The following is a 22,976-nucleotide window of genomic DNA, read 5'->3' on the forward strand; positions in this document are numbered from 1 at the left end:
TTCCGACGCCGAATGTAAAAGTCAAAATAATATATTATGTTCAACATAGCTATTCATTGATTTGTCCATAGATTGTTGCTGTTTGTTCTCCAATTAGACCGTAAAAACTTCTCCTAGACAACCTATGTAGTGTCTCGGTGTTTATATCTGTGACTCGTAAATTTCTCTTTTCTGTGACATGACTTAAAGGTCTATGTTACCAGGTCATAAAAAAAACTTTTCTGTGAATGTGCACTACGGTGATTAGTGATTACTGCTCACTAATCACTCACCAGACAATATTTTGCAGTGATAAGTGATTGGAAATAACCTTCAAAGTAGTAATAATTTGAGTCTGATAGAAATTGTTTCGATAAAAATCGCGTAATTTTTAAAAATGACTACAATAACTGTAGCAAATGAACAAGATATAATCAAGAAGTTATCTTCTTACATAGAAAAAATTTCTAACGATGCTATTCACAATCGCGGAAAATTTTATATAGGTTTATCAGGTAAATTAACTAATTTTCATAGCATAGCTACTTAGAATATACTTTGAAAACAAAAACCGGCGATATCGTTATTAAAATATATATGGACAATATGTTGTAGAGGGAAAATACATTAATTCTGTTTCACTAATTCTTTCTTAAACTCGAAACAACGTTTAGCTGAGAATGTAACCCTGGTATAATTATTATAGGTAAGTGAGTTATTTCATAAAGGATTATTAACATTTAACAGCAATTATTACCATAAACTACAGGTGGATCCGTTGTTAAGTATTTAATCGAAGGACTACCAAAAGTTGATACAGACTGGTCTAAATGGGTGCTAGCATTCTGTGATGAAAGAATTGTGCCAGAAGATAGTGAGGATTCTACATTTGGAGTATATAGCAGACAACTAATACCAAAGACATTGCTGGATAAAAAACAATTTATTACTATTAAACAAGGTGTTAGTGGTAAGTTGTTAAATTGAAATCTTTGATTGCAAACGGAATAAATAAATTTGGTTAGTTAAAAAAATTATAGCTTTTACAATAAGTAATATGTACCACCATCTGTAAGTAAGATATTTTTAGCTAAAGAAGCCGCAAGAGATTATACTGAAAAGTTAACAGATGCATTTGGAGGTGATGAATTTAAATTTGATCTTCTACTACTTGGCATGGGCCCAGATGGTCACACATGTTCATTATTCCCTAACCATCCTTTATTAGAAGAAAGTAGTCTGAAAGTTGCAGCAATAACTGATTCTCCAAAACCTCCACCTGAAAGGATTACTCTGACTTACCCCATCATAAACAATGCTAGAAATTGCATATTTGCTGCTAGTGGAGGTGGAAAAGCAGAAATGATCAAGGTTAGTTAGAAACATGTATCAAAAGTTAACATTTGGTATTCTGTTCAGTTTAAACTAGTACGTTATATGTAATTCTTCTAAGTTCTTTTTAATTATTGTTTTCAGAAAATTCTTAAAGATAAAGATGACCTACCTGCTGCAAGAGTAAAACCAATCCATGGTTCTGTATATTGGATAGTTGATGCAGATGCGGCAAAATATTTATAACTATAAAAGATTAGTACTATATATAATTTTGGAACTGGAATTCACATCTTTAAATTTTAAAAAGACATATGGAATATGGACCGCAATGCCTGATTAAGGGAACTGAAATGACTAAATGGATTTTTTAAACTGACTAGTAAATGCATAGGGCCATTTTGGATTGAATTTTTAAATGTATGCATCATAGCATATTTTTTTACATTACTTTATTTTAAATCTCAATATGTGATAATTGTGATATATCGGGCAAAGTATAACTACGGAAATGCTTAAAGCACAATAGTGTTAAGGGAAATATTTTTTTATTGTACTTTACTGTTATTAAATTTATTGCATTATTAAGTTTTATTTAAATACATAACTGATAAATATGGTCATTGGAACCTAAAAACCTTTTTCATAATAGAATCTGTTTCAACATATATTAAATCATATGTAAGCAACTATGTGCACTTGAACAATAAAATCTTGGAATATCACTTTGCTATTATGCTCAGATACACAATCCTAACCATTGGGTCTTAATAAAAGTGAGTGATGTTGTTCCAATATGTGTATTTCCCTCACACTCAAATGCCCACGAGATCAACAGCATTCTTCACAATAAAAAAGACCTCGACTATTTTACGGTAATGTTACATTACAATAATTAATCACCTACGACACTTTACTTTTTTAATACAATTATTATTATATGTAATTACAAAAAGTCTGTCAACTAAATACAAAATATTCGGCGCGCATAGCGCACCAAACTCTTACACATATACATATTTTATAGAGATAACATATACATAGCACTACCGTTAATTTATTAAACAAAATTGTAACCTATGGGAGCAGACTTAGCGTAAATGAGAATCGCGCCGTCGCGTCGCGTCGCAGTGCGTTACACCACGAAAATCTGAAATTAAACACTAAACCTAATCTAATCTCGCGTTTCAACGCTAATATAGGATAAAAACGCAACGCTCCGGCGCTAATACACTAGGAATTTTTAACGAAAAAAAAAACAAATTTTAATTACATAGCATTTTTCATTCAATTTCCTTTCATATTTATTTTACAATATCAGTTATACAGTTTAATACACGAAGGCATCTGTTACGTTACAAATGGACCCACGCGACAACACTTGTATCACGCGTAAGCAGATATCGCGCAAACGAGCGGAACATTACCAAAACAGCATTCACGAACAGACAATATCATACACACTGCGGCGTGCCGAATTAATCACAACGTACAATTTACAACATGATGAAATAAAATTATTCTAAATACCACCGCGCGCTGGTCTGTCCGAGAACGCATAAAAAACAACTTAAAAACGCACAAGCGTAAAATATATAGAAAACAAGTAGTTTTACGAAGACGTGGCTAATAAAGCTAGATGATAAGACCTTTAGTTCAAACACTAAAAATAATTAAAATGGCGCGGAATAAAATCGAAATTTTTTGACAAGTAAATAAGGCCGCGTGTTCGTAAAACACATGTGTATGTGTGACGACGCTAATGTTACGCGAACACAAGTGTAGCTGAACGCGTTGTGTCAATTGACTGAATGTATGGCTGGCGCCCTATGTACATGTGTCGAATGACCGTTGCTTAACGCCTGGAAACAAAGAGAAAGACATTAATCAATATTTTAAAACTAGCAAAATTTATAAATATTTTGCAAAAAAATATTTCCTTTGCATATCCTTAAAATATAAAGTATAAAAATAAGTCTCTGTTAAAATTAACACACCATTTAAATCAGAGCATAAAATATAAAAAAAAAACAAACAAAGTTCTATACCTCATGGTCTAGTTGGGCGCCCAGTAGGATTGCGAGTATGTTGGCTTACTTCCGGATGTTTTCCCGCCCGCTGCGCGACCTCCAGTGCCGCTTTCCTATAAAAAACATTTATATATTGACATGGAGTCTTGAAGTTCTCTAGCTTTAAAGATGTATGTGCCTAAATTCATTACATACTGTAAGTAGTGCAGAGATGACATCAAATCCAATGATATCCCTGATAAGTCTTGATAACATTAACAGTTATCCAGAATAAACATTAGTATATTTTACAAAAAGCATTTAGAAACTTCTTATTTATTTATAATTTTAAGAAGTTGTAGTCTAAATATATCAACATGGAAGATGTTTTATTTTAGAATTTGGCACCGGGTTTGGAATCCCTAATGATGGATGTTTTTATGGATAAGATAAAATGTAAGATTTGACAAAATTAACACAAAAAAATAGTAAATTGAATCGCTTTGGACTGTTTTTTAAAATAATATTGTTTTAAATGCCTGTTGTTTTATAGAATTAACCCATATACCAAATCATGTATAGTCTTCAGAGAATACATAACTATTACATATACACAATATATAAATGTACTCCATGCACGAAAAGGCGGGTAACAATCAATTTACATAGATATAATACATACATAATATATAAAGCAACATGGCGGGGTGCAAATATTGTTATGACCAAAACGAAAGTTAGAAACCAACTGATATTTTGACTGAAGACTTTTAAAGTCAATTTAAAACTATATCCATGTCTTAAAAAAATTTAAAACGTTAGTTTGACAAACCTCAAAATGAATCATGTTTAAGCCATAATAAGTATAACGCAAAACGTAACATTTGTAAATGAGATTTTCTATGATATATTTACATCCAGAAAGTTTAGCGTTATATATAAGGTGAGCCAACATAAACATATATTATAATAGATAACTTACCCGCCTAGTATGACTACTGTTCACCCGTACATCCATCTACAAACGAAAGCAAACGCTAACTTTTGTAAAATAAAAAGAAACACTATTTTACATGCAAATGTGTAAGTGTGAGTCAAATGTTTTTAAGACCATAATTGAATATTACTTTCACAGAACCACGACCAAAAATAGTTAAAAACATGACGATGACAGATGATAAACTTGATCTCAACTGTGTTATGTTTGTGTGTCTCATGCAATTTTGGTAACATTCGTGGGTTAGGTTAGGTATGATGGCTCATGCATATGTATACAACGAAACTTAAATTTGTCTTCCTAGCCCCGTCTATTATCTATATAAAACAATAACGTAAATCTATTTAATTAATTTTGTCCACTGCCAGTACGTTTGGCCGTGTGCGTAAATGTTGTTAATTTATTTATTTTAGCATTCCAGTATATTCAGTCTGTCAAGGCGTGTTTGTGTTGCGTTACCTGGTGTTGCGGATGGTGGTGTGGGTGGTGGTGCGGCGGCGCGATGTAGAGATGCGAGGCGGCGCCAAATGGCGGAGGCGTACCGCTGTGGAAGCCAGCCTTCTCGTATGTCTGAACATTGTAATACGGGTATAAATGTAGCTATGTTTTTTTAAACTTTGACAGGCGTTAACATATTACGAATTTCCGACGTAATTTATCACTCCGTAGTGTGTAATGGGTCCATCCCCAATCCATCCATCCGCAAGTAAATTGAGCACGCAAAGACATGTTTTTCATTTTTGTATAATAAATAAATAGTATATATTTTAAAGTTTTAATAAAATTTGTTTCTATAATCCTTAGCTATTAAATGTCATAATAAACGCATAATTGGGTATTCAATAAACGTAACGTTTTAAAATAACATTAAGCAATAACGCAAATTAAGTACTTTTCATATATATATTATTATAGCATTACATGAATTTGGATCATACAGTTTGATGTTAGAATAATAAATAACATATTGAGTAAAATATTTATTTAAGAAACCCTTAGTATAAATTTAGAAAACTCTGATAACCTAAATGAATAAAATGCTGTTGTAAGCAAGTGCTTATTCATCACGAAAAATATTAAAAATGCAGCAGTTAGTGCCTTAAGGCACATAATCTATCTGCAACATATGATAGAGAAAGAAAGCTAAAAACATGCCAAGACTTATATAATGCTTGCGATATAATCTTATGAAACGATGTTTAAATTACTATGAAGCAGTGTTGCCCTAATGGCTTCAGCGGGCGACTCTCACCCCGAGGTCGTAGGTTCGATTCCTAGCTGTCTAAGTGCTCATTCAACACTCGTAAAGTGAAATAAAACAACCTGAGGAAACCGGCATGTGTCAAATAAAAAAATCTACGACATGTGTAAGACAGAGGGCTAAACACCTACTTGTTTATTAAATAAAAACAGACACAATATAAGGCAATGATCATGTAGGGTTGTAGCGTCTCAAGATTATTATTATTGTAATGCAAATTACTAATTGATGCTACCGCCTTGTAAATGATACAAACCACAGCGGTTTTCTAATGTAACATATTGTGATTATATTATATTATTTTGTAAAATTAAAAGAAAATGATTAATGCAAGTTTTTTAAAGTAACCAGAGTATTTTGGAATACGTTTATATACTTAAAAAATACTCACATTGACCTTGTTTAGTGTGACATGCGCCTTGCCGTACATCGCGTTAGTTAAATCAGCGCTGGCACCTGCCGCCGTCTTGTTTGCGTTGCCTGTGTATGGACCGCCTGCAAATACAATATCGTTAAAGAAAAATTAGAAGATGAATTTATTAAGCCAGGATTTGTAATCAATTATAACACAAGTGTTTTAATAGGGGGTATTACAGCTTTATACACTACTCGTATCTAATCTCATCAATTGTGATTAAACCGAATAGCGTAATATACAGTAATTTTGTCGGAACTGGCTGACCTAGTAAAATATAACGAGACCACCCAATGATTACCAACTGGAATTGTTGGAATTTAAAGACAACACTTTTACCGAATTAAAGCTATGTATTATTATTGCGATAGAGAGGACGACCTAAAATTATCAAACACCGATCCAATAATATCTAAATTAAAACACCAAGATGAACAATTCGCGAAAATAGAGGACACCGTGTGTCATTTCTGCAAAAACCGATCATCTTTTAGTCGATACCAACTCCGAGGAAATGAATACAGATAACACAACTTTCTCTACAGCTGTGATACTTCTGACATTCAACACCTTTTGTCTTCAGTCACCGTGACCACGCACGCTATAAAACACGCAAAACGACGGGAGAAAATTATGTAAAATAATTATAAGTTTATTAATAATACATATCATTATTTAAATAAATAAAACACTTTTTTACCGGATTTTTTATCGGTGTAAAAGCTATGATAACAAAAGACAATACTATGTTGGAATTGTCCTTTGGCGTTTAACGTAATAATTATATTTTTAACATTGTTTCCTATGAGCAAAAAATAAATAAATTCGTCTTTCACTATAATGAATAGCCAAGGATTGTTTTAATGCAGCTTTGTTCACGTTGACAATCCAGTGAAAATATAGTAATATGGAATTGTGCAACTATAATAAACGTATACCTGGTTTGTAGGTGTCCTGCGCATCGTAGGGCGGCTGCTGCTGTTGCGAGTAAGCTGACACTTTGCCGCCCGTGGACACGCCCACGCCACCCACACCGCCCACGCCTCCTACGCCACCCACGTTTGATCCACCGCCGTACTGTTAATGTTTTTGATCAACAAGTTAGTAGGATGCTTACGTAATAGGCTTAGCATACGCGTATAATTACAACCTCCTTTGTACTTTTGAATTCGGTTAAACATTTGAAAATATTGTCAGGTACAGTTGGGTTAGTAGGACGTAACGTAACTGAAGTTACTAAAATATTTAAACTGCGAAGTGGTTAGAGTTGTCAAAAAATGTATCTGCTTCGTCGTACATTTTACTACTCCATTATGTATTAGCATATTGGCGAACGATTTACAACGATATGATTTTATATAAAAAAAATTATTTTAGATTAGTAGATGTAATCACAAAAAAAAGAAAATCAAAGATCTCCCTTCCCCCTATAGTGCTAACGTAATACTTGAAAGGCCCCTCTCGATTATTTCAAGTTTAATTATACTTACTGTTGGGTAGACTCCATACTGGTAGGTTGTAGGTGGAGGCTGATAGAAGTATGCGTAACCTGGCGGTAACGCCGCTGGAACCTAACGTAAATAAATATTGTAGAATTTATTATAAGAGTGTCACAATAATTATACTATCGATTATATTTCTTAGCAATCTAATTTTTGAAATATAGCAAATAAATAAGTTAACCATTGTTCACAAAGCAGATTCTGAATAATAGTTTACTAAACTTCGATGCCAATCCAAATCATTTAATACCGCGATCCACATCAGAAAACAGTCGGAAGATATATACAATATATATCTTCAGTACTATATTGTTCTTGAGTACTCATAAAATCCTTTGGGTTTTTGAAGATGGTTTAAAGTGTTTATCATTAGTCTTATTGAAATCAAATGTCATACATAATCTCAATAACCTTTGTCAGACATATAGTTAACATATTCAAAAGATTTTGTTACCTGCTGTGGTGAGGCAGCATCAGTTCTTGGGAATCTTTCGGCAGCGCCTAAACCAAAAGTACTGCCATCCCGACCGCCATAACCGACTTCGTAGTATCCACCCTGCGATACAATAGTTATGGTTAAAGGTTTATTGAAAGATACTAAGTGCATTGTAATATTCTTACTTTATAGATTTCGTTCTATTATTTTGTTTTCTTTCTCGATATGCTATTCTAAATTTAAGTCCAGTTTCTAACAATTACTGTGTTATTTATTTAATAACCTATTTACCAAAATAAATAAATTTTATTACATCCCGTTCTCGTTGTTTATTAAGTTTTCGTGGGTAAAATAAAAACACCTTAACAAATAGAGATAAACATACAATAATTGTTTGGAGGAATTAATTCACGTTGTTCTACCATTTTTAAAGAAACATTATGTATAGAACTCACCATATGATGTGGCAGCGTGCCCCGGCAGAGTTGTTCGTCGTAATAGGCACCTCCGTATAAGGCTCCGCCCGCGTAGCCGGCGCCTGCACCTGCGCCCGCACTGCTGCCTGATGTCGACGACACGCCACTGTTCACTGCTGCACTTGCTGTAAATAATTTATTTATCAATATAGACTCACCAACTAAACAAACAATTAATAACTTTTAATAAAGTTATTAAATTCACCTTGAACACAACAAACTTTCAGACAATATTGCTTCTCATAGGTGCTCAGAAAAAGGCATAGAGACTTCTAAATATCTGTTTGTAAAATACAACATACAATATTCCCTTCGAGTTTTAATTTTTTTGTTTATTTGCTATATATGTATACTATCCACGGCTAGTTACGTGGGGCTTAGTTACTAAAGGTAACGGCTCTTGTGACATGTACCTGACCTATTAACTAAATTCTAAAAAACAAGCAACTTCAAAATGGAAAAGATTATTTTTCTTACCCGTAGTTGTAACAACTTTGGCCGTGGACGTCTGTTGCGTCGTTGACGCGTTCGTTAAACTGTTACTTGACGCAACTGAGTTGTCGTACTGAAAGTAAAAAATAAAATAGTTGAAAATAGACGAATTCTTATAGAAATAATTCAAGATTTAAGACCCATTTAATACGATTTCGTTTAAACAGCGTATCTTAATATTAATTTTTATATTAGGGGAGTTTAACGTAAATCACAGCAGAAAATAATTAAGAAAAAATAAACTTTGTTTTTTTTAACATACTCAAATACGTGTATGTAAATATCAGTATTATTTTTAACCTCTTTTTTGAAAGCATTAAACATTGTATATAGAAGAACTGTAAATTGAATTATTAGAATATTTACACCAATACTTCAACAAAACGTCATTTATCGTACCTGTGTTTGTTCCTTATGTTTGGCCGGCAATTGCGACGGTTGGTAAGGCGTGTAAGGCGCTGCAGTATACAGAGCACTTCCACCATATACTCCCGCAGATGAGGACGTTTGCTGAAATAAGGACAGATTATAATTTTAAAATCTGACAGATACAACACATTTAAATACTTACAACAAGCTTGGTAAACCTACGAGGCCAACTATGATTGAACAGTCACAAAATAAAATTATATAATTAAGAAAACACTTTTAAACGGATTGAAGTATTATTATTATAAACTTATAAGTATTTACATAAATTTAAATTTTACCGACATTTCGCGTGCTTTACAGCGTGCGTGGTCACCGTGACCGTGAATACATAGCTTCAATCCGTTTAAAAAGTGTTTTCTTAATGTGTAAAAGCCATGTTAACAAAAGACAATACTAAAATTATATAATATAAATATTCATATATTACAATGTTCCTACATTAAGGTTCCAAAAGGTATACCCCACTATATAGAAGTTTTGATGAAATCTTTTCTCTATGAAATCTATAAGTCACTATTATTTACCAAGCGGATACATTACATACAGAGATACATTTCCCACGTTCTTATCATTGTTAATAACTGAACTACCAATATTATTGACTTGGTAGATTGTAGAAAACCTAATACCTGATAGGAGTTCATTATTGGCTGGTAAGTAGTAAGTGTGACACTAGACGGATATGGAGCAGGGTTGATAGGCGCCGCATGAGACGCTCCCACACCCGCCGCAACGCCCGCCACGCCAGCGCCTGCTACCGCTCCCGCTAGAGATCCTGAGCTTGAGTTAACCTGAAATAAAACAAACGTATTCAAAAAATCTTTGTTGTCACTTATCTTACTTTTCTTTATCTACTATCTATACTACTATAGATGGGTAGATACTATGGGTACTATCACCCAACAAACAATGGAAATGACAAGCTTAAATAAATGCAAGGATAAATAATTTATATACCGGTTTCTATATTAAAATTGTTGGTTGGTATTAAAACAAAAGGACATTGACAGCAACCTTTTTTCCTTAAATATTTTATTTTACAACATAATGTAGTGTAAAACCCAATATTCCGTTAATAATTGATATCCTAATTATAATAATTATAAAATTGAAGATGTCAAATGGTGACCATAGTGGCTCTCACTTACAATAATGTACTTTTTCAAGAAAGATTTCCATTAATAAAAGCTTATAATATTTTGGAGCACAGAATGATATAATACCTGTGGCGCATATAACGCTGAGCCATATAGAGGCGGATGATGCGATACACCGCCACTTGGATATACGGTTGCAGCTCCCGTCGCCGGCTGCGAAATAAGAAATAACTATAACTATCAAATTTGTGATTACGAAACTTATATATTAGGGAGGATGGTTTTGACCAGTCAGATCACCAGGAGACTTCCTGCCTCGGAGACTCGGAGACTGCCTCTGAAACGAACTAGGCTTAGTTAACCAGGACTTTACCGACTTCACCGAGAGCGAATCGAAGTGCGGAAACTGAGTCCACCATAACCATAACAGTTTTATTTACATTATTAAAATGCAACACCAGCTAATGAAGACACGCCTCCGTGAACCTCAAAAACCGGCATCGGCAAATTTGAAACTAACAGAGATAGCTAAAGCAAACCAAACGGTTGAGTATGGAATTTCCATAAAGTTATCTCAATACTCGTTGCGCGCTGATACACACAATACAGGTGAGTTACACAGTACTGACGTTAGCACAAACTCCCAATTAAAGAATAAAATTATCCTGACAATTCAAAGTATCATCAAATTCTATTATTATCAAATGAAATAATTACTGCTCTGACAAGATTTAATTGAAATAAAAAATACAAATTTCGTACAGTTTGCAATTGCATTCATTACCTTCGTCCGATGGTTGTGATGCGCATAGTGCTGATGCTGGTGATGCATAGACTGCGCTGCGCTATTCGCACTAGTGTCCGCTACCACCGCCGCAGCTAGAGACGCTGACAGCTTTTCTATGGCTGGAATCCACGTACAACACATATCACACAACATGTCTAAAAATATTGTAGTGGAGTAGATTTAAATGTATTTTAGTGTGTGTGCTACTCTTGTAGTGTATTAATTAATTATATTGGCAGAATAAATCGAGACGTTGAAGATTAAACATGTACGTCACTTCGACACTTCTTGGCGACACTGCCATTCGGGTTTACGTCACATTGTGTTAGTGAATTTTAGTACCATGGGGTCTACCCAGACTAAGGAAGAGACTATCATTCAGAAATATACTATATTAGTACTGGGTCATTCAAAATTCTACCTCTAATTAACTCTGAAGTAAATTACATATTGAAATGAAACACACTAAAATGTGTGTAAAGAAAAAAAAGAGGTTTAGTTCATTTTCCGTTATATGATAATGTAAACATCATATTTATATCGAAACAATATTATAGATTAACTTACATGTAGCATTGGATACGACAGGTTCGGCAGTGGTCGGCTGACTTATGTTTGTTGAATCCACAGCATTTAGACTTTCGTTTAACTGAAATAATATTGTATCTATAGTGTAAATAAAAACTGAAATATTATACAAAGAGATATTTAAATTTAATAAAAAATTGCAATATACATTCAGTAATGTACTCTCAATATGGGCGCTAAATCCGAACCTTGTGATCAACGTACAACAATTAATTTAATGTTTAGCTATTCACGTAATTATAAATAACATCTATCGCATTGTACCATATTGGTTAAATAAGAAATTATGAAAACTATTATAATTTCGCTCAAACCTAAACGTCACGGCCTAAAGGATAACGCGCATAAATAAAACTAAGGTAAAGATTAGCAAAACTTTAAAGCCATATCTCACCATAGCATTAGAATTGGGATATGTGGGTGTGGACGCCTCAGAAACCGTGTCGTGACTAGTCGCGACCGGCTGCTCCGCTTGTGACGTCACCTGCGAGGCGTACTATCATACATTATTGTAACATAGATACAACAGCATATACATAAATATTTATGTACAATATAATGTATTAATTTTCCTATTATTGTGTTCGACCTAAATTTTTTTAAAGTTTATATGTTTCGCGTTATGGCCAGCAATAATACGTAGTTACGTATTTGTGTGGCATGCATCCTAATGTCTCACAAAGGAATTTTTATTTATATTTTACGTTAATTTTTACAGGGCTACTAAGGTATGTAGTAAAAAAAATCTCGCGTCGTATTACGATATATAACTTAAGACTTTTTCATAATATTATAATCGACTAAGTTTCTAAAATTTGTGTGGTCAAACGAAAATAAAAAATCTGTTAAAACGGAAATCATAGTTTAGAGTCTAGTAATTAAAACTTCCCAATAATTTTTAGATTATTTTTATCATTATGTTATGGATAGAAACACATTGATCCTACTCTTTTGTTGTAACCGAAAAAGAAAAATAAACATGATTGAATATGTACCTGCTTGGGTCTCTGCTGCACAGGCGTGTGAGGCTGTTGCGCGGGCTGTGCGTTCATGGTCTGTACGCTGGGCTGTGTGGGCTGCGTGGGCTGTGGCGGCGTATGTGCCGTAGGCGCCTGTTGGACTTGGGCGACCTGCTGGCCCACTTGTGACTGTGGCGTGTGTTGGGGCGTGTCCAGGGTGTCAGGTTCCAGAGCACCAAACTGTACATCGAGGAATATACCGCCACCGCTTTCGCCACCTCCTGGCATTTCTACCGCTGACGATGGTATCTATAAGGATTATGATTATTTTATGGCTTTGCAAGTTATAAGAATCATAGCACACAATAGTTATTAAAATATTTATATGAAGATGTTAAGGTAAATAATAATAAGTATTAAATAAGTTTAGTATATTCAATGTCCTTTTTATGGAACATACAAATCTAAATAGAAATACATAGTAACTATTTTTTATATAGAACATGGACGAATGGGCTGGAGGATGATAAGCAATACCGCCGCCCATGGACACTTAATGCTAGAGGGCTTGCGAGGGCGTTGCCGGCCGTTTAAGAATTGGTACGCTCTTTTGTGAAGTCGAATTCATGCGGAAACACTGCAGTGGGCTGCTGGTCCCACATAGTGGCGTTGCCCAGCAAAAACTGCTTTAAAAAACGCTCCGTTTGTGCACGGCGTATTCTGCCTCGACGTCTGAAGATGAAACTCAGCTGCGGGTATTAATTTAATCAACACTGAAGAAGCAGGCTAGAAGATGCAGTGTGACCTCACATCTCTTCGCAAAACCAAGGGATCAAGCCGCTCGGAAGGAGTTTGGTCGTCGACAATTCAAGACAAGGAAGAAGCTGCTACAGGGGAGCACCCGCCCAAATTGGAGAACAGTACTTCATAACTGCGCTTTATACAGTTGCAAGCGATGGCCCGGAGTGAAGTACCGTCTTGACTTGCTGAAAGCACCAAACTTCCGTCTCATTTCCCTCCAAATGACTCCGAAACTCAACGTCATTCGATATGTCAACACCAACTATTCCCATGCTGACTATCGCATTAAGCAGAGTAGCGACAAAGGATGTTCTTTTTTTGCGAAAAACGCGCGAAGTCCTCCGAAACTCCGCGTAGGAGGGTGTCGACTTAAAACACAATTTGGTCTAGTATTGATTGAAAACTTCCAGAGAAATACCCGCATTGCGAGTGTAAAAAATATCCCCTGTCCTGTCTTACGCATAGCAATGAATGTGGCTAAGTTGCAAGATATCTACCATATAAGCAGAAGAAACAGGGTCGGAAATAGGATACAGCCTAGTGAGAGGATACCATCAGGCTTGCTTGACTTTTGAACGTCCAAGGAAGATAGTGCTAGAAGTATCACACCGAGAAATGGTCGGTGGTGACCCCTCTTGGTCATCCAAAGTCGAGTTAGAGGACGCGAAGAGACCTTCTCCTTCACGGTGTGGGCCAGCGAGTCATCCTACCTTTGCAGTGGTGGAATGGAAAATCCACTTGGACAGCTTTGGTGAGGGAACAGAAGACTCGAGTCCCGGTAGTAAGATGTGCTCAATGAATCCGTCAATGTCTATGTTTCCCCAATTTAATCTATATTTTACTGTTACTAAAGTTTCTATAATACATATTATTATTAATACCTTAGATGGTGGAGGCACCCTTGCTCTCTGCGGTTTCCTCTGATTGGCCATATCAGCTGATCCATACACACCGTAGTTGCTTGCGTACACACCTACACAAGTACAAAAAATATATCCCGATCATCTATTAAGTTCAAAAATATTCCAGGCCTGATAAACTCAATATCCCGGAATTTCTACGAATAAACATAGTATGATTAACTTTCAAGATTAATAAGTAAGGTGGCTCAAATAAAATGTAGCATCCATATTCAATAGTACTTCAAAAAATTATAGATACTAATAAACTAATTTTGTTTTTTGGTGCTCATATATATTTTTAATTCCATGGATCTAAAAGAAAATAAACCTATAGAGTAAAAGCAAAATATTTTTTTTATAAGTAAATTTAATTTAAGGCAAAAAATTCTTAATACTACATTACAAATACATATATATTTTCTTAATATCTCCATTACAAGGACACATAATTTACATTAATTCATTATTAGTTAATATTAACAAATTATACATACTGTTTTCATGCCTCTGAGCCTGATGAGTCAGTTGCGATAAGTACTGCGACTGCGCCGCGCTCAAACTGCCAGACATTCCCATTGGCTGAAAAAACAAAAAAAAACTAATTTCCTACTAATAGCAAGTACTCTATAAATTTTAATAACTCCGGGTACCTTAACACCGCTACTGAAAATGAAAATCGGCAATGCTGTCATGATTCTGAATAGGAATTTAATACAAAATTTAATAAAATATTAATAAATTTTCAGCATAATTTTTTCGCGTACTACCTCATGTAGCTACGACAATACTTCTTTACACTTCTTTATTAAAGTTGGTTAAAAAAAGCAGTGCAATTTAATGATTAGCCAGTTGGTAAAGTATTTTTGCCTTGTAACTATAACGTTGAAAAACTCCTCCCTTTACTACAGGATATAACGTATAAGCATCTATTGCACGTGGGAGTATAGAAGTATATGATTAATATATATTTTACCTGATGATGGTGGTATGTATCGACCGGTTCCGCAGCAACAGGCGGCGCTGGTTGCACGTTCACCGGACCACCCGTCGCTGGCACACCACCCGGGACGGACACCATTTGTTGCTGAAATTCATTTTAATTTAGCTCGAGTCACACAACATATGAAGATAAAACAATAAAAATTCGTTTCGTGACCACCCCCAGTGACTCTTTATACCTAAAACTTAACATTATGTGGTGCAAAGTACTGAAAAGTAATATTAACAGTAATTCAATCCCCGCCCCGCATCGTAACGTTTTACAAATTCGTTACGTAATACTTGAACGCTCCCATAACAGGAATTCAACGTTTTGTTGACACAATTTTTGTAATGGTAAATATAGGTAAAGTATTAATCTATAGAATTGGGCTTAATTAAAAATCCTTACATTGGGATAAAGCCGAATAGAAAACCATTACGGCGCCGAAGTCTCGTAACAATCAAATATTAAATATACAGCAATAAAAACAATTTTAAAATTAAATCACTTTCGACAACTTCAGTAATTCAAAGTGTTTTATTTCCAATTTATTACTTGACCTTTTAACGTAAAGGCGATAGCAGGCACTAATTAATAATTTAAAAAAAAAACAAAGTACTACGGCACTTTCCGTTCTCGACAAATAGCTTCGTAGGACTTGTGTGGAGGAGAGACACTAACATACTCCTACTATGCAATGCTTTGGCAAGGTTGGCGAGGTCGAGACGTATTTTTTTTTTATATTATACCGTAAAATAATTCACCTCGATTATATTGGAGTGATGTTGCTGGGTGTTATGATACGTGTATGTGGGGATATGGCCCTCTGTGGGACCATTCGATTCTGAGACCTCCCAATCCTCCTGCAAACAGAAGACTGGTAATTAAGAGATTTCGTCATCTCTAATACAAAGAACCAACGCAATGTACTGTCTCATTAATAATTATTTTAAGAGAGGTTATAAATGTTTGCTGCATTCAACCAAAACGTTTATTGCTCCCAAAGATGCGTATAAGAAAACCGATCACCAAAACCGCAGCTATAAAAAGAAGTGAACTACTTTGCTTTTTCTTTAAAAGTTAAGTTAATATCTTTTGACTTTCTAAAAGCCCTCGTTAAGTAAGTCGAAAAAAATGCCATTACCTTGTGCTGAACACTTAAATACGCGGTATATCGAATTATATAGACTTTGTAACTCGATCAAAATTTTATTTCCCTACGAAGTATTGATAATATATATTTATACTCTATAACTCGAATTTCAAAACGGAGATTCTGTAAGTCGTAGTTAGTGAAATATAATGACGTCTTACTTGCAATTCCCCGAAATAAAAGCAATAAACTCCAAAATGAATGTTTAGATTCGGGGCTTCTAATCTATTAATATGTAAATAATATATACTACAAAACTTAAGTTGTATTGTTATTCAAATTCGACTCTACAAATCGAAAAATACACAGAAATCGCGCCTCCGTATCTAGTTAAGTCGAAAACTGGTTAACTCGATTTTTTACTTTTCCCTTGACATTCGAGTTACAGAAATTTCACTGTAATTATTTGCATTACGACCAACGAGACAAAGATTTCATTTGTGACACGAGTTATAGAGAACTTATTTAAGATGCTACCCACAAACTTGGAGTATTTGAACCGTTATTGCCAAACACGAAACTTTTTAGACAGTTCTTAAGTATGTAATTAAGAAAAAGAACTCACATTAGCCGTGACCTGCGCAGGCGCCCCGTTGCCGTCAGCTGCATTCTGTGCCAAGGAACTCGGAGTGAACACCTACGTACAGACACTACTCAGTACAGTCACATATAACCATAGACAGAAAATCGATTGAGCAAAGCTAATTGCCAAATTGTTAGTCAAATTTTAATTAGTAATTGCATCTTGCGTTGTTAATTTTGCTATAAAATTACACCCTGGTTTTACTGTTGAGTTTCAACTAACAGCAGTTATTTTTTACAGGACATCTACCACTCCTTGCAATTACAACTGATATTAGGAATAAAAAGAGGCCCAACCTCAATAGGTATATTATAATTTACCAACTTTTCGATAAGATGATATTAGAAAGAGACAACAATCATAATTAGCTGTCTTCTTTTTCTAATCTTTTGTTAGAATAAACGATTTACTTATGACAATAATCACAATTATATTACATTTAAAAAAAATGGACGTCATTGAGGCAACAGAACAAAACAGTATGCTGTCGTTTCTTGTATGCCCCAATGACAAACCCATTGATAATTAAAAATGAAAAATAATTGTGATTATTGTACAAAGTAATAGTTACGTAAAGTTTGCTCAATCCATTCTCTGTCCATGCATATAACCGAATTGTCAGTGCCTATACAGGGTTAATTTCAATAAAAAGCTATCGCCATTTTTGAAGCAAAGTTTCAACAAAACACAACCAAATAAAACGTGTGGCGTTCAAATACTATTACTCAAAAAGACGAATGTGTTGAAATTTCACTTCTATGACTTGAATAAACAATAAAGAGTGAAAATGTAAGACGTATTCAAGACGCCATTTGTTTTGATTTTGAGATAACAACACCTGTCGTCCAATCAACATTTACAGAAACGAAGAAAGCCCTATTAATTCATCGTTATACATTCTCACTCTCAAAAATCGACAAAATTATCGATTCACGATAATAAGGAACGAACGTAAAGTTAAATTAGTAGTTCCAAACTTAAAAATAATTTTTATTTTTTATTTTCTTGTAAACATGATTAATAATATATTATTAGAATCTGAAATTAACTTTATATTTTAGACATTACTTTTAGAAGCTACATTTCATTAAATCATCATACTAATATACTGACCTTTGTATCTGATAGAGAGCCAGACCATTCTTCGTTGTCCCAGTCTTCTGTCGTCGGGAACGAATCGCCCATGTTGCCACCTGAAAGTATTTAACACACTTTAGTCTCAATTGTATATAAATGTAACATATAAATGTAATTTAAATAAAAATATTTCACCAAATGTACTGGCAAAATCATGTCTCCATGTTAAGAAAATCTCTTATCAAATTCATTGCTATAATACTTTACCATTATCACCGTTGTTCCAGGAATTCTCCCCCCTATCTCTTCCACCCCTTCCTCCTCCGCGTCTGCCTCCCCTTCCCCCTCGGCCTCCCCGAGCCACTCCCCGCCCGCGACCTGAGCCCCGGCCGCGGATGCCTTCGCCTTCACCACGACCTGTGATGATCATTTTTATATTATCATTATGGAGCCTTAACCTGCATAATATGTACCAATATTGCACATCAAAAATAACTTTGCCATACATGGCGTAAGTATCTAACTTCATTACAGTTACATCTAAATATTATTATCTAAATAGTAATCTATATCTATTTTGTTATGTAGAAACACATTCTAAAAAAAATATAAAAAATATGTATCATTAAAAAATGTAATTTATATTACCAAACAACTTAACTTTAAAGAGAAAAAAATTACAAACATAACCCAGAATCCATTTCTTTATAACAGTCTACTCACGTGGTCTAGGCCCAGAGCGGCCCCTTTGATCCCTGGCATCGCGGGGCTCGCGTCCTTCCTTCACAACTTCCACTTCGCCGTTGCCGGATGGGGCTGGTGGTTTTTTCTTCTTCTTCTCATTGGTCTGCCATTCACTCTGTAATTGCAAATACATGAGACAACTTTAAATTTGCAGGTCGGTAAATTATCTTTTAAAGTTTAGTTTAGTTAGAAAATTTTCATGTTGAGCTTTAGTAAGTAATATTAAACCCTACCATAGTGATAATTTCTAGTCAAACTTTAACCATATTTTTACCTGTATCCTGGGACTCTCTTCTAACAGCAAGTTACAAGCGGCATCCATGTCGTTATCAGTGTCATGCAGAGCGGAACACACCTCTTCTTCCGATTTGCATGTCATCTCCATCAGCTCTGTCACCTGCAATGGGAACAATTTACAGTTCCAACTTTTGTAAAATTATGAAAATTTTATGAGGATTGAAAACTAATTTAATAAGCATTTATTTATACATTAATTAATATCAATGTTAGTCATCCATTACATAACTTGATAACCATAATATGTAATTTTTTTTAATGCTGTTATATCATTTAAAAAGTTAGACTTTTGTCAGAAACTTAATAACTATACACCTTAATTAAAATGTATTTCACTAACATTTTCTAATAATTTTGCAATATGTAACAAACAATTTCTGGTGTGATTCTACATTTGATTTTTAAACCAAAATCGTCACTGAATCTATCTAAGATAGCTTACTTTACCTAATGCCAGCCCTACAAAATACATATAAAAATATCAGACAATGTAAAAAGTACAACAAAGGCGACAAAAATTCTTTTTTTTTTAATTTATGGTGCTCCAATAATCCACTTATGTTTGTTGATGACATATAAATATCTAATACATAATAATCATAGTAATTCCATGTTAATAGTGAGTATTGATTTTCCCCTTTAATGTAATGCACTATGACGTCAAGTTGCAACATGTCAAGGGCAGATAAACCAAATTATGTCTGGTTAAATTATTTATAAAAAAAAAAGAGTAGTAATAAGTAAGAACAAGAAAATAAGTTTTATTTTTCACTTGAACAATTCCTAATTCTTGCCTAATTCAATATTATTTTGTACAAATTTCAGCTTGGCATTGAGCATGCTAGGTAAGCTTGCTACATTTGGCATTACAGCTTTTAATAGCTGTTGCAATGTCTTTGAAACAAAATAAAAATAAATGCAGGTATTCATTTTGACTATGTTTAAAACAATACAAAGACAATATAAGTAAAATGATTATATCATTTAACATTAACACAACCAGCTGGCATGTTTGTGCCATCATCATTGCATTGTAAGGTGATCAGGAAGATTCTTGTGAAATGTTTAGTGTTGTTTAAAATACAATTGTTTACTTAAAAATATGTATATAGATATGCCTTACCATTCTGCGAACATCAGCTTCCTCGCCTTTACGGTCAATTATGTTAGCAAGTCGGAGTTGTTCTGTGGTTGCCTGTAATTTAAACATACTTTATTATATAATTATGCTGTTGCTAAAGGCTGCTGTGTAAAACTATTTTTTTTTTGTCAAATTCATGATTAATCAATTCTAAACATGATCATTGTGTCTTTATTCCAAAGGCAATTCATTCATTGTTTCAAATAACAAATATTCTTTCCTGTATTCATGTGGGTACCCACTTTATTTTAAAACTTAAACAAACTTAACTTAGAAATAAATTATCTAAAAATCTCCCGCTTTTTTACAGCTTCAATAAATAGTAATTTACTCTTTGGAAATGGAATAAATCTCCAGTAGTTGTAATGAGTAAAATCTTACCAACTGTCAAATAGAAAAGACTACACTTTACACACAATACACACAGACTCCTATTTTTTTAAGTAGAACTTTGTTTATTCATATAATTCTTCATACAAATCTTAATGTTTATACATTTACAATATGTATATAGGTTTTTTCTTTTTACAAAGTACCATTGTCATGATATGAAGTGTCATTAAATTAAATTAAAAAAATATAACTGACCTGTGGCTTTGCCTTTTCTTTTGGCTGTTGCTTATCTGTTGGCTTCCCTTTTTCCTGCTGCTTTCCCTCCTTTCCCTTTGCACCACCCTTGGTGGCGCGCGCACCCAAACTCATTATGACCTATCTTATATATACAGCCTCTATTTACAAGCAGCTGAAACAATATCAAAAAAGTGATATTATTATAAAATTACATAATATTTTTATAGATTGATAGTCATTAATTTAAACAATATCCTTTATTTTTGAAACAGTTATAAAACAAAGTTCTGAGCAACAGTTGAGTCATAAATGATAAATGCAGAATGTGACTAAGAAACAGTTTACAAAGCAGTTTTATTGCATTAGAAAAGTAGGTTGAATGTAGCTCAGATTCTGGTATCATATTACCTAACTTCAGCATAATATAAATTATACATGCATTAAGGGAGATTATAGTCTTAAACTGCATCATAATTTAGTAATACCGATCATTGTATTGTTCGTCATCTAAAAGAAAGGATTGTATGCAAGAAGTCTGTCTATAGCCAAAGTCAGCTATACTTAATAAGTGAACTACGAATGTTCTTCAGCTTCAGCAGAAAGCTTCAGAAAAATATCTTATTCTGATTAGTGAAACTATAACTTAAGACCAAGCTTTGTTATAAAAATAAGCCAACTGCTATTATTTTATGAATTTTTAATGTAAGGTTAAATAATAATATGGTTGTAGAATCAATGTTATTACTTATTAAAAATTATAGTAAGATACTATTCAGAAAATGAGTAATCTGTCTTTAACCATAATATTTGCACAATAATTAATGATATTTTTGTTTATCTACAATGGATACAATTAAGATAGTAATTAAACTATAATAATAAATATAGTATTACATTAGTAAAAAGTCAATAGACTCTTAAATATACAGTTGATATTGTTAGTTACTACATAAAATAGAAAATGGATAAATGAATAATTATTAGACGCGCAAACTTAGGAACCAAGCTTGATTGGTAAACAAAACATTTGTGTAAAAAAACAAAAAGTGATATATATGCACTATCTTCGGTTGATAACCAGATTTATGATATCATAATGCCTTAATATAACTTGAAAAGACCTGCTTTAATAAAATTTGAGAAAAACTGCACAATGAATCATTTAAAACTGTCGGGCATCGAGCCGACACCAATTAAAATCTCGAAGATTACAAGGGAATTGCATTAAGATTTATGCAAACGAAAAGTTCTCACGTAAAGCGAAAGCAAACGTCATCAATTTCAAAGACATTGAACCAAGACGAAATATAATAGGCGGCACATGTGGGGGACGCCATTCCTGAAGCACCTTTCTTGGTATCAAAATGACAGTCTTTGTTGAGGAAATATCCTTGTTCGCCACAACTCACAAATAACTAACAATCACATCGTTACACTTCTAACGCTTTGCTATATATTTTTACCTTTTGAGTAGCTATTTAATTGGATTATTACACAGTTTTCAATAAAATTTGCGAATTTCCATACCTGTGAAATGCGCTCTCAAACGCAAGCTGATCACGTGACTTTACTAGGGATGTGCCTCGAAATCTTTAATAAAAGTTGTTCATTAGTTACGATTCAACAAATGGCCAGTGTTATTAGTATAACAAGTAAATGTAATACAGGAACTATAGAAGAAAAAGCCTTAATGGTGAATAATGTTGAAGGTGTAAAGATGTAATGTATATTTCTAGTAAACGTTTTAACAGTTTTCATACTTAAATGTTTAACAAATTGGTATTAATAGCTTATGGCAAGTTATTAGAGTAATTTTATTTCTATGAAAATTATATAATTGTAGCTGTTTTTAGTCATATTAGGAATATTCAATAAAAATACAGGTTTGACACATCAAATAATAGTATTTTAGCCTTTTTATTAATTTTATGTTTTACGGCTTTAAATTAAGGGAGGTCAAAAAC

The 22,976-nt window shown here is 33.7% G+C and overlaps 2 protein-coding genes across 11 annotated transcripts; one reads left to right on the plus strand and one right to left on the minus strand.

The window, feature by feature from the left end:
• The first annotated feature begins 227 nt into the window (after positions 1-227).
• On the plus strand, positions 228-1,907 carry LOC123710644 (6-phosphogluconolactonase). The gene is made up of 4 exons (XM_045662677.1): positions 228-494; positions 749-949; positions 1,070-1,350; positions 1,456-1,907. Exons 1-4 carry the CDS (start codon positions 377-379, stop codon positions 1,555-1,557), a joined length of 702 nt encoding a protein of 233 aa, XP_045518633.1. The 5' UTR covers positions 228-376; the 3' UTR covers positions 1,558-1,907.
• A 188-nt stretch (positions 1,908-2,095) lies between these two features.
• On the minus strand, positions 2,096-22,628 carry LOC123710643 (protein lingerer). Of its 10 annotated transcripts, none has more exons than XM_045662670.1 (29): positions 22,540-22,628; positions 21,031-21,184; positions 20,425-20,496; positions 19,279-19,401; positions 18,984-19,119; positions 18,528-18,677; positions 18,297-18,376; positions 17,166-17,210; positions 16,212-16,310; positions 15,439-15,549; positions 14,960-15,044; positions 14,445-14,536; positions 12,799-13,071; positions 12,198-12,299; positions 11,783-11,864; positions 11,213-11,334; positions 10,555-10,641; positions 9,961-10,122; positions 9,299-9,409; positions 8,885-8,972; positions 8,387-8,532; positions 7,950-8,051; positions 7,484-7,564; positions 6,932-7,070; positions 5,970-6,073; positions 4,777-4,887; positions 4,303-4,338; positions 3,360-3,454; positions 2,096-3,173 (listed from the first exon to the last, which is right to left on the minus strand). In XM_045662670.1, the coding sequence occupies exons 2-28, from the start codon at positions 21,142-21,144 to the stop codon at positions 3,368-3,370; spliced, it is 2,940 nt and encodes a 979-aa protein (XP_045518626.1). In that variant the 5' UTR covers positions 21,145-21,184; positions 22,540-22,628; the 3' UTR covers positions 2,096-3,173; positions 3,360-3,367. The 10 variants fall into 10 exon arrangements, with proteins under 10 accessions (XP_045518626.1, XP_045518624.1, XP_045518622.1 ...); XM_045662668.1 differs by having other exon boundaries at positions 12,198-12,287; positions 17,166-17,237; XM_045662666.1 differs by having other exon boundaries at positions 17,166-17,237.
• Positions 22,629-22,976: the final 348 nt, after the last annotated feature.

This window comes from Pieris brassicae, chromosome 6, assembly GCF_905147105.1.
Source record: "Pieris brassicae chromosome 6, ilPieBrab1.1, whole genome shotgun sequence".
NCBI lineage: Eukaryota > Metazoa > Arthropoda > Insecta > Lepidoptera > Pieridae > Pieris > Pieris brassicae.